The sequence below is a fragment of the Arvicanthis niloticus genome, chromosome X (assembly GCF_011762505.2).
Source record: "Arvicanthis niloticus isolate mArvNil1 chromosome X, mArvNil1.pat.X, whole genome shotgun sequence".
NCBI classification, from domain to species: Eukaryota; Metazoa; Chordata; class Mammalia; order Rodentia; family Muridae; genus Arvicanthis; species Arvicanthis niloticus.
In genome coordinates this window covers 87,382,439-87,398,659 of record NC_047679.1, presented here as the reverse complement: position 1 = coordinate 87,398,659, position 16,221 = coordinate 87,382,439, and the positions used below count along the sequence as shown (strand labels likewise).

Below are 16,221 nucleotides of genomic sequence, written 5' to 3'. Positions count from 1 at the left end.
CACAGGGGACAAGTAGAAAAGAATCAAGTTTACATTATCTGGGCCTTTAAAAGGCAGGATAGGGGCTATAGAGATGGCTCAATGGTTAAAAGTGCTTACTGCTCTACCAGAAGACTTGAGTTCGGTTCTTAGCACTTACAAGCTTCAGGCAGTCCAAAGCATTCTTTGGCCATGGGCACATGCGCATATGAGATCTCTCTCTCTCTCTCTCTCTCTCTCTCTCTCTCTCTCTCTCTTCCTCTCCTCCTCCTCCTCCTCCTCCTCCTCCTCCTCCACCACCACCTCCCTCCCTCCCTCCCTCTTCTGCCTCTCACTCTCACTCTTACTCTTTCTCACATACATGTAGGCATAGCATACATTTTTCTCAACCTACTTTAATTAGGGTTCAACCTTCCCCCTGACCCCACTACCCACCAGAGGTAGTGGAAAAGAAAAGTTATCAGGACATGGGTAAGTAGACCTGTTTAGAAACAGTTCTTCAGGGACGAGTCCGAGCTTCGTTGTCAGTATATCAGCAGTCCAGTCCACTAGCAAACACCAACACGAATGAGCAGCGGCAGGCCAGTCCATTCAGCAATCACCACTCACAAATCAGCAGCTGCAGTCCAGTCCACTCAGCAGATACACACAAGAATCAGCAAGGGCAGTTTAATCCAGAAGAAACTACAAGGCTCAGCAACCAGCCTGAGTCCACCATGGAAGTGGCAAGGAGCCTCAGGAACCTCACAAGAAGTTCTTTGGGGAGTTTCTCTCTATGATGTCACCACAAGTGGAACTCAGCAATGGATTGTAAGGCAAGCCAATACGTGCATATCCTTAGCGAAGAATAGTGAGGTGGAGCAAATCAAACCAACACTTGAATTCCCACTGTTGGTGAGGTTATGTTTATATTCCTTCTAAACATCCTGTATCCTTTCATGTGTCTGCTATAGTAAAACATCATTTCACCTGAGTCTGCTTTATCAAAACACCCTTTCAGCTGTGTGCCCCAGCAAACTATCATTTGATACAACTGACTTTCCAAAGAAACCAGAAGTTTCCACTTCACATACATGCAAATGAAATTTTCAAACCATAAATCTTAAAAGACAGAGTACACTAGAGAGTAGGTTTGACTCAGATGGACTTGAATTGGAATGTCAGACAGCTCCATCACTCATTTGCTCTGGGATCTTGTGTACCTCACTTAATTAACATCACTAAGCCTTATTTTTTTCATCCATTAAAAAAAGTAGACTAATATCCAAACTTTTTTCAGACAGTAGTGAGGGTTAAGTGAGATGAGACATACAAAGAACTTAACATTATACAAACATTATACATACAAAGAACTTATATAGACACATTGCATGTTCTATATAAGTAGTAGTCTGATCATTGGACCCAGAATACCTGTAGTCCCTACAGGCAAATTCTTGTCTTTCAAAAGCATCAGTCAATCTGGTAGAGAGGATAGATCTATGTGGCTGAAACATTAGCTAAAAGAAATCATTCTAGATTTAGGGTTCTGACAACTCACAGAGGAGGAGGGATAGAAATAGAGTGGGAATGCATTTGGGGAGGCTGGATTCCCAGCATAAGCAGAGACTCACATTAGGAACATCTCTACAGCGGTGTGCTATATGAAGGCAGGCCAGAAAACAAGCAGAATAGTGAGGGCACCCTGGGTAGTGGTCCAAAGAACACAGTGACCCAGCCCATTATTCAGCCTCCTGTGCAAAGCATTAGCTGGAGCATATTTTTACTGGGTACATCTCCAAATACCTCAACCCATACTAGGTACCCTGAAAGCAGCTGCCATAACAGTCCCCAGATTCAGAGTGTGTCAGAAAGCTGCTTGTGAGTGCAGGCGACTTCTACTGAAAATAAGGATCTATCCATCCAAATGCAGACTAGCACCTGCATGCTTTACAGCCTGCTCCCTGGTAACAGGACAACCTCGTGTTCTTTGTGGGGCCTGCTGCAGAGGTCTGGCACAGCTTAGTAAGGCAAGACTGCTGTTTTTGATTGTTTTGTTTTCCCAGTTTCGAGACAGGGTCTCAATATGTAGTATGAAGTTTCTGCCTCTATTGCTTGACTGCTGAGATGATCAGCACAAGCCATCATCACTCCTGGCTAAAGCAATGACTATGTGAGATGACTTTAGAGCTTTGGCCAGTGTACCTGCAGAGCAGATTGAGTGCCTTGCCCAGGGGTCATGTTCTATGTTTCCTGCGACTTAATAATTAATGCAGCCATACACTGATTCACCAAGATGGAATATTGCCACCTGAAAACCCAAAGCGTGTACATGGCTCAGTATCTTCCCATGTGTAGGATACACCTCCTGTCCTGCCTAACACAGTGTGTAATCAGCATCTCCCAGGCAATAGCTAGGGATTGGGGGAGAGGAGGAAGAGCATGAGCATCTCTGAGCTCTAGGCAGAAATAATGATTTCCATATTGCTTTGAAGGGTTCACAGGGGCTCATTGGGACTTCTGGTCCCCTGGGAGCAACTGGTATCCCAGGTTTAAAAGGTAAGGAACATTTTGTCTTTTGATGCATGTGCCTAGACCAAGGTGGTGTTCTACCAATCCCACAACTCAGGAATGGGGGGAGCTATGTTAAGGGGAAAAATTCATGTTGTTCGCATTTCCCATTTGACCAAACACACTGCATTCCTTGTTCTTTAAAGGCATTGCAACAACAGTGTCACCTGCCAAAATCTCTTCCCAGGGCTTGCATGGAGATAAACAAGCAAGCAAACAAATAAATATTCCTTTTGCTTTGTATTTCGACACACCAAAACAGCAACATAGAACTTCAACTCGGAGCACCTCTTCTGCTGACGAGCACAGCCCCATAAGCAGGAGCAATTCCTTGTTTAAATGAATCACTATTTCAGTATTTCAGGGCCAATTTACCATCTTCTCACATGTACTTGACCTAGTGATGTTTCCAGTAGAGGGGTGCTGTTTATAAAACATCTCATTCTAGTGGCTTGGTAGCATCCCAGGTCCTTTTACCCAGTGTGTGGTTTTTGTCAAGAAGCTCCTCTGAGCATTTTGAATCTGAATTGAGGGGGAAAATATATTGAAAAGACTGTTTGGGTGAAAAAAGTGAACAATTGTTTTTTCTGACCATTTGAAACAAATACTTTTCATACTTGCAGGAGATCAAGGCCAAACACTTGGCATTTCTGGAAGCCCAGGACCCAAGGGACAGCCTGGTGAATTAGGTTTTAAAGGTAGGGCTCATTTTTGTCCATATCTCACAAATGCTTCAGAACTGAGGACTAGAGCAATTTTTGGAGATCAGCCCCAAGTTCTTCAACTTTCATCTAGTGGATAACTATAGTTTTCCCAAGCAAAATGATTGCACCACTGATAAATACCTTTAGCATGGTGTACCGACTACCTCAAACTTCTATTTTCATGTAACCCTTGTTGCAAAAACATCTTAGCCCATCATTCTTGCTTCAAGAAGGAACCCAGAAACTGTCTACTCACTTCTCAGATGGGTAACTAACACCTTCCAAATACAAAAACAACTGTCATAATCTTTTTCAAAGTTTCTTCACTGAATCAAGTTCCCTCAACATCTCAAAATGCTTTTGCCTTCTTACTTATGTTTTCCTATGGAGGAGTACAATTCCAGAAACAGAGATTAAGCATTCATCGATTGTTTGATCTTCTAGGTGTCAAAGGAAAAGATGGACTAAGTGGTGATAGAGGTTACCCAGGAAACAAAGGTGATGATGGAAAAGTTGGTATTGCTGGAGATCCTGGCTTCCCTGGCTCCCCAGGTACCATGCTAATTGAAAACTTTAGTTTGAAGAAGTTAGGATTTGCTTCAAGCCACACCCTATACTGAATGTCCACCTTGGTTTCACACTTAGGACGTCAAGGGTCTTCAGGTATGAATGGAGACCCAGGCCTCCCAGGTTCCTCTGGCCAGCCAGGATCAATTGGCCGCCCTGGACCCTCTGGATTAATAGGAGCTAAAGGTATGTGTGTTTGGTAGCAAGAAGTTGGAGGAAGTGTCTTTCCCCCAATAACAGATGGCAACTCCTCCATCTTAGAATGTACCAGCTAGGCCTAAGCCAGGTAGAATGATGTGTTATATGAAGATCAATTAGAAAGACAGGTGTAGAATGGGCTAGAGAGATGGCTCAGGGGTTAAGAGCACTTTTTTTTAACAGAAGATCTGAGTTTGATTTTTAGCATCCACATGGTGGCTCACAACCATCTATAACTCCAGTTCTATCCAGTTCCCTCTTCTAACCTCCATAGGCACCAGGCACTTGTGTAGTACACAGATATACTTGAAGAAAAAAATCTCATACACAGACAATTAAATAAATATAAAAATTAATTGAAAAAACCAGAGCTGAGCAAGGAAGGTAAACAATTATAAATCATAATAGAAGAATGTCAGATCCACGAAGAAAAGAGTTAACAAGAAAGACGTTATTTATCCATTACTAAAATGAAATCCCTGTGGTTGGTTACTTAGAAAAAAAATAAATTTAGCTTACAATTTTTGAGGCTGTAATTCCAAACAGCTATGGCACTGGCTTTAGGGAGGAATATCTCCTAACAATGTCACCTCATGGGGATGCCATCTATGTCATCTCATGGTTCTGGCATAATGGCAGATTATGAGAGAGAAAGAGAGGGAGAAGGAGAGAGAGAGAGAGAGAGAGACATACTCTTCTGTAGCAATTCATGATTTTCAGAACTCAGCGTCCATGAGAACTACTTTATTTCTCCTCTGTGGAAAATCCCAGTGACCAAAGCAACTTTCACTAAGCCTCACCTGTTAAAGATCCCACCGCTTTCTAATATCATCAAAATGGGAGCTTTGGGGACCACATTAAAACCATATCCAAGTGTAATGGTTAATATTGTCAACTTGATAAGATCTAGAATCATGTAGGAGACAAGCTTTGGGGATACCTTTTAAAGGACAATATGGATTAGTTTAGCCTTTGGATACGCCTGTGAGGAATTATCTAGATTGGGTTAATTGAGTTAGGTAGACCCACCCTAACTATGGGAGGTACCATTCCATTGGCTGGGGTCATAGACTGAATAAAATAGAAGAAAGTGATGTGAGAACCATCATTCAATGCCATCTGCTTCATGATTGTGGATGCAATATAACCCCTTGACTCCTCAAGTTCCTGCTGCTACATTTTCCTCAACATGATAGATGGTACCCCCTACTGCAAGCCAAAATAAGAATTTCCTTTTTAAGCTACTTGTATAATGAATCTGATCATGGAAATGAGAAATGTAACTACAATATGAAGCCATAGCAGAAAGTTATTGCCCTAGCATATGTTATCTTTCCCAGTTTTAATGATAGAGCAGCAAGTTTCTAGAATCAGTTTCTGGGAGAAGGCAACTCAAGGGCCCGGCATTGCTACTCCTACATCCTATTAAAAATACCTACTGTGGGGGGCCAAGGATGTAGTTCAATTGGTAGAGTGGTTGTTCAGCATATACAAGGCCCTATGTTCATTTCCTAGCACTGCATACAGCAGGAGTGATGACACACCTGTGATCTCTACACTCTGGATGTAGATGCAGGAAGATGAGAAGCACACTCACCTAATCAGAGAGTTATAGGCATCCTGGGAAACATGAGACTCTATCTCAAACAAACAAAACCAAGAAAGTCAGGAAGACATATTTATTTGGGCTTCTGATTTTAGAGGTTTTAGTCCACAGTCATCACTTGGCTTCATTGTATCTGGACCTGTGGTAAGGAAGGGTATCATGATAGGAAGTATATTGTAGAGCTGAGCTGCTCACCTCATGGCGATCCACCTCATGGAAGCAGTAAGAGGAAGTATCAGAAAAAAAAATACCCCCTTTCATGACATGCCTCCAATTAACTATATCCTCCAATTGCACACCACTTTGTAAGTTCTACCACTCAAGAACACACTATTTTTTAGTCAAAATTGAATTAATACATTTCTAAAGTCAGGGTCATTGTAATTGAATAATTTCCTAAAGGCTCTGGGGAATAACCCTTCAATACTTGGGTCTTTGGGAGACATTTCAGATCCAAACCTTATCAGCTAATTAACTGCCATCTTACTCTAAAAGCTGCAGTGGCCTTTATAAGAATCATCAGGACCCAAGGTGCATGTGTATGTTAGAAATTGGGTATTCTTCTAGAGAGCATCAAGTAATGCCTCGATAAAGATAAATCTATTTCTGATTTCTTCTCTCCTTAGGATTCCCTGGACCTCCTGGTTTACATGGACTGAATGGACTTCCAGGAACCAAGGGCACCCATGGCACTCCAGGTAAGAAAGGCCCTGAAGGTTAACGGAGTAAAGCTCTTCCAGAACTGGAAGGAGTTGGCCATGTGTGCTTGACTGTAGTATACCCCACATCCTGGGAGTTAGATCTCCTTACCTGTCTTCAGTTGGAGAAGGAAAGAGAATGTTTTGACTTTCTATGGGGATGAGCTTTTCTTCTAGACCATAAGGAAGTCAGCTAAGCCCAGGGGCTGTCTCCCTCTGAGCTCTGTCATCTCTTTCTGCATTTCTTTCTAGGAGCCAGTATCACTGGTGTCCCTGGGCCAGCTGGCCTGCCTGGTCCCAAAGGGGAAAGGGGAGTGCCAGGAATTGTCAATGGAGATCCAGGGAAACAAGGCTCAAGGGGACAAAAAGGTGACCAAGGTAAGTGAGCCCAAGTCAGGACTTGCAGAAACTGGGGCCTTGGCAGGGGATCAGGGTTTGAGTTTTGATTGGGGCCAAATAGTTCATAGGGTAGACTTATAATTGTCTTTACATCTTTAAGAGTCTAAGAACCCTTGACAATGACTGCAAAGAAAGGGATGAAGGATATTCCTATGGCTTCTCAGCAAAGAGTAGTGGGAGCACTCTACCAAGTGGCCCCTAGCCTCCAGTTTTCCTTGGTTCTTTCCAATTCAGCTCTGGACCTCTTTTTCAGACTTGGCCAAAGCCAGGGTGAATGCTTCTAAGGAGCAAGGTTGTTCCATTTAGTGAGATCTTCGCTCCACTTTTCCTAGTGCTCCATGAGGACGATAGAATCCAACTGGAAGAAAAAACCCAAGATGGAGAAAACATGGGTCTCCTGAGACCAAGCCCACAGGCTGAACTCTACCAGGATAGGTTGTGTTTTCATTAACCAACTTCCACCCTGAACTCAGCTTCCCACAATGCTTGAAGTCTCCCTGGGTGTCCCATTCTAGAACTTCTCTCAAATTATGACATCATTCTTCAGTTTCCTTGCCAGTGTTCTGGAGTCTCACTTGTCTCCCACTATATATAAAACAGAAAATGAATGCAGTCAGTTGTGGCTAAGAGCATGGCCTTTACATCCAAATTCCAGTTCTCCCTCTCACTAATCTGGATGACCTTAAGCAGTGAAGTTACACACCTGCCCCTCAATGCCAATTGAACTCAGTTTTTTTTCTTTCTGTAAAATGGATATAACAGAACTGTCTCACAGATTTTTCTGAGGACTCTGTGAACAGTAAGGTAATATGAGTCAAAGAGCATATCTCAGTGCCCAGCAGATAACCCAGAAACACTGGGCACCATTGCTATTCCATGCCACTTGGGAAGTGGTAACTGCAGTATTTTGGGGGCCTGAGGTCTCATCACACTTTCTGTTTACATAGCATATGTTTCCTAGGAACCATAGTCATACATAAATTCATCTCCTGCTGCAGTTTGAGTTGAGGCATCTGTTGTTTCTGTGTTTAATCCTTCCTTTGGTCTGGGCAAACTTGTTCTTTTGGGAATCCAGGAGCTTCTCCAGAGAAAGGCTCAAAGGAGGGTCTGAGCCTGCAAAGCAACCGTGGTTTCTTTCCCAGGACACAGAGAAGAGGGAACCAGATGGAAGCATATGGCATTTCTTCTTCTGTTTGTAAATCTTGACTGTAAATTTCTGGTTATCAAATTATTCATTTACTTTAGCTGACATAAAATTATAATTACAATTACAGTAAACAGCACACATCAAGATGGATATATTATAGAAACATAATTATGAGGGGCAGCATGTCACAAGGGAATACTCTTGGTGTGGTTCCCTCATTAGATGTTTAAAATAAGCAAAACAACCAACATATTGTCTAGGGATACAAATATTCATGAAGAAATAACGATGAGAAGGAAGGAAGTGAACACAGACTTTGGGAATGGTTCTCTGAGAGGAGGGGGTGGAATCTATGGAGACTACACACATAATTACCAAGATAATGCCATCTTCCTTTTTCTTTAGTGAGACAATGAAGTACAGATGTGTTCATCATACCTAGATTATTCTTTACTGAAGCAATTTGTTTAAAAAGAATACAGCATGTATTGTGCCCACTAGAGGAAATGGTCTGTGATTTGGTAGTGGAAGTAAAACAGACTGAGCCTGAGAACACTCCATTCCCTGTGCTCACAATACCTTTCTCTAAATGGTTTGCAATTATATTGTTGTTTTCATACTTGCACTAAATCTTTAGAGCCTATATTTATGTATTTAAAGTTTCTCAGGGTTTGGCATTGGAATGAGTTAGCAAAATGGTTATTTAGCATTTGCAGCTCCTTACTTAGAACATTTTAGTTTTAATATAAAAAAAACATACAAGGGTGTTTCGGCCTGAGCTGCCCCATGTTTGGGGGCCAAAATGTCACAGACCGCTCTGTCAATGTTGGAACCCGCACTGCCTTGGGGGCTAAACTGTTAGAGCCTGCACTGCCCCAAGCTGCTCCGGTCTGCAGGTCAGGGTTCAGCAAGAAAGAGAGTGAGGACGGACTTGAGGAATGGAGACCAGACAGAATGTGATTCAATCCTGTTTATTCTTCAGTCTCTCTTCTTCTCTCCAAGTCCCAAGTCTTGAGTTCCTAGTCCCTAGTTCCTAGTCCCTAGTGCCTCCAAGTTCCAAGTTACTTCTTCCAAGAGCTAAGTGCCTAATTCCTACTCCAAGTTGTTCTCTCTGAAGTGTCTGATTCTCTGTTCCCATGTTCTGTCTGCCTCTCACCTTTCATTTGTCTCACTTCTAAGCCACGCCTCTAAGTCACGCCCTTAATCATGCCCTTAGGTCTTGTCTCTAAATCTGATCTCTAAGTCACGCCCTTAAGTCACACACCTTTAAGTCTCACACACCCAAGGGAAAATCCTGGGTATCTAAAACAAGATGTTATCAGAGTGTGCTCAGCTGTTGTAGGCTATTGTAATCAAATCTCTTATCAGGGTATATGGCTCAAGATGGCTGCAAGGATGATAGCCGCCTTCTGTCAACTCCCCACACAAGGGTTCACAAGATTGCTCAGTGGATAAAGCTACCTAAATTCTAAGCCTGACAACCCGAGTTCCACCACTAGAACCAAACAACATAAAGGGTGAAGGAGAAACCCAATTCCACAGAGTGACCCTCTGGACTCCACTGTGGCACACACACACCCAAACACACAGGACAGCAATAAGTAGTTAAAAACATGAGATTTTGGGCCTACTTTAGTTCAGTATATTTATTTATAAAGTCAAGAAGCAGATAAAGAGCATGCAAGTCTTTAAAAAATTGATGTGGAGGACTCTATGATTCTGTGGGCAGTCCACACTTACTCCATTACATGGGGCTATATGGTACTTTGCTTGTTGGTTTTGCATAATTTCAGCTGATATAAATACATACGTTTTCTATATCAACATATACATATATAAACCTCTGTTTCCAGGGGAAAGCATGCAAAATGTATCTTTTTTTTCAGTTCCTTACCTCAGTGAAAAAGAAAAGTCCTTCAGAGAGTCATCGTGACACAGCTGACAACACATGTAGCTTTTTTGTGCTTGTTATTTTTCTTCCTAAAGTTAACAAGAGTGTTTTCTCAAAATCAACATTTTCATCTCTAGTTTTCCTTGTGATTCAAAGTATTAATGAGCTATTTTTAAACACCTGCTTTGACTAATCTACCATCTCATGACACATTTATACCAATTTACCAGCTTTTCTTTTTTTAAGATTTATTTATTTATTTTATTTATATGGGTACACTGTGGCTGTCTTCAGACACCAGAAGAGGGCATCGGATCCCTACAGATAGTTATGAGCCACCATGTGGTTGCTGGGAATTGAACTCAGGACCTCTGGAAGAGCAGTCAGTGCTCTTAACTGCTGAGCCATCTCACCAGCCTGATTAACCAGCTTTTAAAGGATGGATATATGAAGGAAGATTGGGTATCAGTATTTTCGGATTTTTCCACTCACAAAAAAAAGGAATCTCAACCAATGGGTTTTTAATCAGTCAGATTCCACTGAACATTCCTATTTATCCATCAGAATATGCCAGGTTTGTTCCATGCTTAGCCTACAGCAGGAACTTTCACGTGTGTATAGATAGTTTTGATGTTTCCCCTTCAAGATTATCATATATGTATTTAGCATACATTAAATAAATATTTTGTCATCTGATGAAAGTTTTTGTTTTTAACATATAGTAGAAATTGTTCCACAAATCAAAAACAGGTAAAGTAATATGGAAACCTGAGCAAAGAACATAACTACATACTTTGACCAGAGTGGGACAGATATCTAGGACAATGAGATATACTCAACAGACAAGTAAGCAATAATTCTGCTAAGTCACCTACAAAAGACTGGTTGTTGCTGTTGTTGGGGTTTGCCTACATGTGCCAGAAGAGAGCAGCGAAACTTGGGCACACAAGAAGATCCATAATATCCTTGCTGCCTCCGTTCTGGATGATCTGGCCTCAGTCATACGCTATCCATAACTTTTGAGCAGCATCAGACAGAACTGGCAGTTAGGAAAGTTTGATGAACCAGTGCATTTAATAACAACACTCTGAAAACTTAAATTCCAGCTGCTCAGCCGTGCTTTCTTTGACTTCTGATCTGGAGGAAAAAAACAGCCTAAAATATTTCCATCACCACTGAAATTGAAGAGCTAGAAATTTCCACAGCTCCGTCCCAACAAAATGAAGCTCCAGCTGGAAAGGAAGAATCTGAGCCTTATTTACTGTTGTCAGCTTGCTGGGAAGTTAGGATGAATGGAAGACGGCCCTCTACTGGTGTCTTCTGGTCTTGCAGCTATCTCATGGCTTCTGTTTTCTGAATGCACTTAGCCATTTCCTGGACATGGGAAGCCCACCGAGCCCCATTTTATTTATTCTTTACAGGTTCCCCAGGTCTTCAAGGTCCTGCTGGTACCCCCGGAGCCCCAGGCATCTCCTTGCCCTCAGTCATAGCAGGACAGCCTGGTGACCCTGGGCGGCCAGGCCTAGATGGAGAACGAGGTAAAATTAAGAAACCCCAAACACAACTGGCCACCTTACTTTGATGTGGGCAGATAGGCTGTACGTAATGCAGCCCTTTCCCTGTTGCTGGACATGCATGGATCTGCTTGGCCTCGATTTATTCCCTCCCATCAAGATTTGAGGGACTGGAATTGGCTGTATTTTTGCTGAAATGTTTTAGAAAGTCTGGGTATGGGGGCTTCATGGACAGCAACAAAAGGACCTGTAGTAGGAATGGGCTTTGGCTACCTAATTCCCTGGGCCCTCGGCAGCTTCCTATCCCTTTGCAATCCATTACTTCTTCAATCTTATTCCTAGGCCGCCCAGGCCTCCCAGGCCCTCCAGGTCCCCCTGGGCCATCCTCAGATCAAGGCGATCCTGGAGACTCTGGCTTCCCTGGAATTCCAGGCCTTCAAGGGTTCAAGGGAAACCAAGGACACCCAGGTTCCTCTGGCCTCTCCGGAGATCTAGGGCTAAAAGGTAGGTCTGTCCCACCAGCTGCAAGACCCATCAGTCAGCACTACACAGTCCAGTTGCCCTGAAGAGGTCATGAATGGTGCTTTTCCTGACCAGTCTCTCTCTCTCTGTCACTATCATGCCAACACCTGACGTGTTTTCCTTTGGCCCTTACCAGGCATGAGAGGGGAACCTGGCCTCATGGGAACTCCTGGCAAGATTGGGCCACCAGGAGACCCGGGATTTCCTGGGATGAAGGGGAAGGCAGGGCCAAGAGGTGAGTGCAAGGCAATCTCTGGGCCAAGCCTGAGCTGTGGAGGGAAGTGGTACAGCATAAAGTGGAGATTCTTTTGGAAGCCATGTTATCTACCACACCACAAAACCAACTAGGGCACCATGCTTCCAAACCCAGGAGGTAGTTTCTCTCCAGGAGGTAGAGAGAACTCTGTGCCAATCTACTTCCAGAACTGAAGGTCCTTACTGCTTTGCTACCATGGGCACCTGCCCTTCCTCTGTGTTACTTCTGCCTTGCTCCTAGACCACTAACTTCATTTTCTAAGTTCGGGAAAGAAGCAAAATTTTCTCTATCTTTGAGCAATTTAACTATTCAGTCCATCAGCAGCCCCGAGGGCTCCATCCCCCAGCATGCCTAGCATCTGCTCACTTTTCTCCCTTGAGGTCTAAACCATCAGCATTTCTCATGTAGCACCCTTCCTCCCCCAATGACAATTAATTTTCACATATAGTTGCCAATAAAAAGTGAGCCATTCTATTCATGAAAAAACCATGAAAAGAAAAAAAACCATGGCCCACAAAATCATGTGTGACACCTCCCTCTTTGTTTCATGCCAGCTCATGTCCCTTTTACTGTCCATTGGCATCTCAAATATTGTCCCAATTACCCTTTTGCCACCTTATCCCCTTCCTACTAGTTCCCTTTCTGTGTTTATGTCATGGATGTATGCACCTCACATAACATGATATTCTCCGATTATATCTATTTGCTTGTACATGACGTGCTTCACTTTTCATCCTGACTGAAGAAAGTTCCTTTGTGTATTTGTGTCCTATTTTCTTTGTCCATTCATCTGTTAATGGACACTTAGGCTGTTTTCAAACCTTGGCTATTGCAAATAATTACAGGGATAGACATAAATGTGTACGTATCTCTGGCGTATGTTGACTTGGAGTCCTGTGAGTATGTTACTGGGAATGGTACAGCTGGATCATATAGCAATTCTATTTTTAGGGTATTTTTGGGAGCCCCAATATTAATTTCCATGATGGCTGCACTAGTTTACCTTCCTGTCAATACTGTATGTGTTTCATGATGCTCTCTTGCCCTTCAATTTTTTAAATATCTAGCTCCCCTGATACTTCTGATGTTTGAATAGTTTCAGTGTAACTGTCACTAGTTATAAGAAGCCACTGATAGCTCTACCCAAACCACCTTATGATCCCTCCCATTGTCACTACATCATCTATTTCCTTCCCAATCCATCTTAAGATTTGCACAATGGGGTTAATGGTATTTGACAAATTGTGCTTTGTTCATCTTCATCACTGGCCATACTCTCCATAAAGGTCCATCACTGCTCTTTTCTTCATCTCCCAAGGACCCAAGTATTACTTGATTAATGAATTAGTATACAAGCTATTTTATTTGTAAAGTGGCCGACTTGGATGGCTCTCTTAGGCTGGGATGCCAACTGTACTTCTGGAGTTGGATACATCTCTACAGTATCTTTGGTAGTGCATTCTGATCAGTGTGTACTTAAATATCTGCTTCATCCCTGAGCCAAGGCTTAGCCTACTATATTTGTAGCAGACATTTCCTAACTGCCTTCTACCTAGTGAATTCCATACTGGGCTATAAGGAACCTCAATAAGTATGACTTGCTCCCTGCCTTGCCCACATGAACCCACCAAGAGGAATATGGGAAAAGAAGGTTCTATCAATGATTGTGTATTCTATATTGGAGGCTTCAAGTGGAGATTGTGAGCACAAAAAGAAAGAGAAAATAGTTGGTGATTGCCAGGCAGAGGGAAGTCTGCCTGGGTTCCTCCTCTGCTCCAGCCTGACCAATGCTTTCACTACCTGCCTTCAGGCTTTTCTGGCCCCCAGGGTGCTCCAGGACACACACCAATTGCTGAAGCTATGCAAGTTCCTCCAGGACCCCTAGGTCTTCCAGGCATCGATGGCATCCCAGGTCTCACAGGAGACCCTGGATCTCAAGGCTCTGTGGGTCTGCAAGGTAAGAATGACACCAGAGAAAGGGGACTCATGGGAAGCTGAAAGGCCTTGGTTGAGAGGCTGAAGCTACTAGCTTGGCACAGTTCTGAGAAAGTGCCTTCACCAAACATTTCCCTAGCTACTTCCCAAGGTTCCCAAACTCCATGCCAGGGAAGGAAAAAGCTAAAAAAGCCAATGGGGCAGTGGTTATACTTGTCTTCAGAGAGCATGTGAGTCTCTCCCCTAGACAGCTTGCCATCTCTAAAGTTTTGTTTGGAGCTAGAGGAGACATGATGAGTGACAAAGGAGAACACAAAGTAGTGGAGAAAGCAAAGGGCTGAGGACAGGAAATATGGCTTCCAAGTCCTAGCTTTGCCCCAATAGGAGTTAAGTTATTATTCTCCCTGTGACTTCACATGAGTCTAAAGGAGACTCTGTGCCTTCCATATTGAGTGCTCCCCTATCCTGTTCATTTTCTCTCTTACAGGTTCCAAAGGCCTACCTGGCATCCCTGGGAAGGATGGCCCCAGTGGGCTTCCAGGCCCATCTGGAATCCTTGGTGATCCTGGTCTCCCTGGACTACAAGGACCTCCAGGATTTGAAGGTCAGGTTAACAAAACTTGGACACTTAGTCAACCATGTGGTAAATTTGCCACTGTAAGGCGGCTCATAGGCTGCGTTCTTGCCTCTTTTAATGTTCTATTATTATGAAGAGATACCATGACCAATGCAACTCTTATGAAAGAAAGCATACCAGGATTGGGGTATTGCTGTGACAGGCCTGACCATGCCTTTGTTGGAGGAATATAGAAGACTTTGGGACTTTGGACTAGAAAAGTGGTTGTATACATTAAGTAAGGTGTAATGAGCCATAATAACAGGAGCATGGAAGATAGTATTGAGGGAAAGTTGAACTTTGGGGTCCTGGCTGAAGAAGTTTCAGGGGGAAAGAATATTAGTAAGTAGGCTAGATACCATTCTTGTGATATTTGGCAAAGAATGTGGCTGCTTTTTGTCCTTCCCATAAAAATCTGCCTGAGACTACTGAAGAGATTGGATTAATGAGGTTCACAGAGGATAGCCTAGCACTGACTGTGCTGTGTGGGTTTGATGGCTCTTATACAGATCCACAATGAAAAGGAACAGGGGGAGCAAAGAAAAAAACGTATAATTTGAAAAGGAGTACCAGGAAAAAATACAAAATGTAAAGTCTGAGGAGAAAATGACTACAAGGAAATGTTTTGTTGGGGCCAATTCTAGTGTTCAAGAAGATAAAAAAAATTTTAATCCTTCTGCTAATTGAAATAAAGAGAGTGACATCAGGGCAAGACCCCACTTCTGGTACCATCTTATGTCTTTCTCACTGTTCTATTGCTTTGAAGAGACACCATGACAAAGGCAACTCTGATAAAAGAATTTAATTGGGGGATTACTTGTAGTTACAGAGGTTTAGTCCATTATCATCCTGAATGGAACATGGCAGCAGGCAGGCAGGCACTGGAGCAGTAGCTGAGAGAGATACATCCTGATCCACAGGAAGATAGAGAGAGAGAGAGAGAGAGAGAGAGAGAGAGAGAGAGAGAGAGAGAGAGAGAGAGAGACCCTAAGTTGGGTGTGGGCTTTTAAAACCTCTAAGCCTATCCCCAGTGACACACTTCCTCTAACAAGGCCATATTTCCTAATCCTTCTCAAATAGTGGCATTCCTGGTGACTAAGTGTCTTAGTTAGGGTTTTCCTTCTGTGAACAGGCACCATGACCAAGGCAACTCTTTTAAGGACAACATTTAATTGGGGCTGACTTACAGGTTCAGAGATTCAGTCCACTATTGTCAAGGCAAGAGCATGGCAGCATCCAGGCAGACATGGTGCAGGAAGAGCTGAGAATTCTATATCATCTGAAGGCTGCTAGCAGAATATTCACTTTCAGGCAGCTAGGATGAAGGTCTTATAGCCCACACCTAGAGTGCCATGCCTACTCCAACAGGGTTACACCTTCTAATAGTCCCACTCCTTGGCAGAGCATATAAAAACAATAAAATTAAGCATTTAGCTATATGAGCCTATGGCAGTCATGCTTATTCAAACCATCACATTGTTCTACTCTTCACACTGCACAGCCTCCAGCCTATGAAGGGAAGTCCTGCATGATGCAAGAAGACAACAGACTTCTCCACATCCTTGTCTCTGAGAACTATATAGCTGGGCACACATGACTTGGAGTTGTAACTCCATTGGCTTCTAGCTGTGGCAGCTCA

At 43.0% G+C, this 16,221-nt stretch overlaps 1 protein-coding gene across 1 annotated transcript in view; it reads left to right on the top strand.

Moving 5' to 3' along the window:
• Positions 1-16,221, top strand: part of Col4a6 (collagen type IV alpha 6 chain) — a 299,929-nt gene that overhangs the window by 279,086 nt on the left and 4,622 nt on the right. The window contains exons 32-42 of the mRNA XM_034485264.2: positions 2,454-2,517; positions 3,153-3,227; positions 3,678-3,785; positions 3,879-3,986; positions 6,231-6,302; positions 6,555-6,680; positions 11,161-11,277; positions 11,596-11,757; positions 11,912-12,010; positions 13,842-13,988; positions 14,454-14,570. Of these exons, the coding sequence (XP_034341155.1) occupies positions 2,454-2,517; positions 3,153-3,227; positions 3,678-3,785; positions 3,879-3,986; positions 6,231-6,302; positions 6,555-6,680; positions 11,161-11,277; positions 11,596-11,757; positions 11,912-12,010; positions 13,842-13,988; positions 14,454-14,570 (1,195 nt within the window). The remainder of the gene's footprint in view (positions 1-2,453; positions 2,518-3,152; positions 3,228-3,677; positions 3,786-3,878; positions 3,987-6,230; positions 6,303-6,554; positions 6,681-11,160; positions 11,278-11,595; positions 11,758-11,911; positions 12,011-13,841; positions 13,989-14,453; positions 14,571-16,221) is intronic.